This window comes from Eimeria necatrix, genomic scaffold (assembly GCF_000499385.1).
Source record: "Eimeria necatrix Houghton genomic scaffold, Enh_scaff2743, whole genome shotgun sequence".
In the NCBI taxonomy this organism is placed as follows: domain Eukaryota; phylum Apicomplexa; class Conoidasida; order Eucoccidiorida; family Eimeriidae; genus Eimeria; species Eimeria necatrix.
Window position 1 is genome coordinate 1 of NW_013653304.1, and position 2,604 is coordinate 2,604.

The 2,604-nt window shown below is 48.6% G+C and overlaps 1 protein-coding gene across 1 annotated transcript; it reads right to left on the bottom strand.

The window, feature by feature from the left end:
- Positions 1-1,300: 1,300 nt before the first annotated feature.
- ENH_00037340 (hypothetical protein, conserved) lies at positions 1,301-1,411 on the bottom strand (the record flags this gene model as incomplete). Its single annotated transcript, XM_013580534.1, has 1 exon — positions 1,301-1,411. The coding sequence occupies one exon, from the start codon at positions 1,409-1,411 to the stop codon at positions 1,301-1,303; it is 111 nt and encodes a 36-aa protein (XP_013435988.1).
- Between the last annotated feature and the right edge of the window lie 1,193 nt (positions 1,412-2,604).

Sequence of the window (2,604 nt, forward strand, 5' to 3'; positions counted from 1 at the left end):
CAGTCCTGCTGGGTAGGGTTTACTAGGGTTTAGGGTTTAGGGTTTACTAAGGAATCTATTTTAAGGGTTTGGGGCAGCTCAATTCCTCCCTTTTAGGGTTTGGGGTTTCCTAGGCTGTATGAGGGTTGAGAAGCTGCGGTTTTTAAGGGTTTGCGTGGATTAGGGTTTAGGGTTTAGGGTTTAGGGTTTGGACTTACTCAGGAACATCCTTTAATTTATTAAAACACTTCAATTGCCCTTTTTCCAAATATAAAATGTGAGACACAAACCCTAAAAGTCCGTCAAAAACGTGAGAGGAAATAACCACTGTGGACTGCAGCGTCTCAGACTCTTCCAGCAAAAACCTGAAAACAAATTAAAATGAAAAATAAATAAATTAATTAATTTGAATAAATAAATAAATAAATGAATAAATATAAATATAATTAATTAATTAATTAATTAATTCTTCATTCCTTATTTATTCAAAGTTTTAATACACTACGAGAAAAAAGAGCGAAAAAATGAAGTGCCTGAGGAGGGTTTAGGGTTTAGGGTTTAGGGTTTAGGGTTTGGCTGCCTGTAAAGCATTTCTCGAGAAACTATGTCCAAGTCCGAAACTGCTTCATCTAATAAATATATTTTTTTTCTTTCACTTAAAGAAGAAACCAATTGAGCTCTTTTTCTTTCTCCTGCAGATATTGCTGCCACCCGCCAACTCGCCTCCACCTGCAAAACCCTAAACCCTAAACCCTAAACCCTAAACCCTAAACCCCAAACCCTAGCCGCTGAACCCTCGTGCCTGGGGAAGGGCCCGGCTTGGAAGCGTCGATTGGAGGAGAGGAAGCGAGGGTTTGCACTTCGGGAACAAGTGAAAGCTCTAAACCCTAAACCCTAAACCCCCAACCCCAAACCCTAAACCCTAAACCCTAAACCCTAAACCGCGTTTTACCTGCAGCATCTGCATAAGGGTACGAACCCTCCAATTGGTGCATAGAAACTTTTGCCCGCAGCACTGGGGGCCCCCAGGGTGGCCCCTGTACCCTGGGGGGCCCCCAGGGGGCCCCTAAAGCAGGGGCAGCGTTTTAGAGAAAGGTTTAGGACTTCTTCTACGGTAACATCCATGGTGTAGTCTGAAGAAGCCCAAAACACGAATTAGGGTTTAGGGTTTAGGGTTTAGGGTTTAGGGTTTGGGGACTAGGGTTTGGGGTTTGCGGCTGGTGAGTTGAGAGCAGCTGACGCCAGAGACTAAGTCTCCCCTGCAGGCACTTGTAAGAGCATAGGGTTTAGGGTTTAGGGTTTAGGGTTTAGGGTTTAGGGTTTAGGGTTTACCGCCGCGCCACCAGGTGTTGAGGCAGCAAACTTCGTTGGAGAGGGAAGAATCATCAAAGGCCCTTCGGCCTAAAACGAGGAGTTCCCCTTCTTGAATCATCTGCGCCAAACCCTAAACCCTAAACCCTAAACCCTAAACCCTAAACCCTAAACCCTAATGGCCAAACCCTAAACCCTCAAGGCTTGTCTGGAGCTGGCATTTTGGCAAGCGATGCAAGCAGCCCACAGGCCGCTGTGGCTGTTCTAGGGTTTAGGGTTTAGGCCGCCGAGGACAAGGGTTTAGGGTTTAGGGTTTGGGGCTAGGGTTTAGGGTTTTGAAATACCATTTGGCCCCCCATGAGGCCTATCAAAGTGCTTTTGCCCGCGCCGTTGCTGCCCACAATCAAAACCCTCGAGCCTTGGGGGATTTCGAAGGACACATTGAAGAGCGAGTAGGGTTTAGGGTTTAGGGTTTGGCCGCTAGGGTTTAGGGTTTGGCCGCTAGGGTTTAGGGTTTGGCCGCTAGTGTTTGACAAACTGAATCTTCCTGCTGCTTCTTCTCCTCACAAACCCTAGGGGGGCCCCCGGGGGGGCCCCCCGGGGGCCCCTCGGGGGGCCCCCCTTGGGGGCCCCCCTGGGGGGCCCCCTGAGGGGCCCTTGAGAAGCCCCACGGGCGGTTGTAGATGTGAGATAGGCCTACGCAGCGAATTGCTACTTCCATCGTAAACCCTAAACCCTAAACCCTAAACCCTAAACCCTAAACCCTAGGGGGTGAAGGGGAGGCCCTCGGAGGCACGGAAGGCTCCAAAGCTCGCGAGGGTTTGCAGCGCTCAAGAAGGGTTTGTGTGTATTCGGAAACCTGAGTTTGAGCCCACCTGTAAGCGAAACCCTAAACCCTAAACCCTAAACCCTAAAACCCTGAGCAGCTGGTAGACGCTGGATTAAACGAAAAAATGGTTAGAAATAGGATTTATAACAGAGAAGAGCAGAGTTGTTTAAAATATAAACCCCAAACCCTAAACCCTAAACCCTAGCTGCCTGCTGGGGCCCCGTGGGGGCTGCGTCAGCCGCAGGGGCCCCACAAGGGTTTAGGGTTTAGGGTTTAGGGTTTTGTCGTGTCTTCTTTGCGTTTAAAAAATGCAGAATTGTTTCTTTTGAAATTTGAGGTGTACGTACACCTAGTTGTTTCTGCGCAGGCTCGCTCCTTTCGTGCGTCGGTGTAGTGTTAGGGTTTAGGGTTTAGGGTTTAGGGTTTAGGGTTTAGGGTTTGCGTCTGCCTTTTTGGGATCCAGAGACCCCGCAGTTTGAATTTTA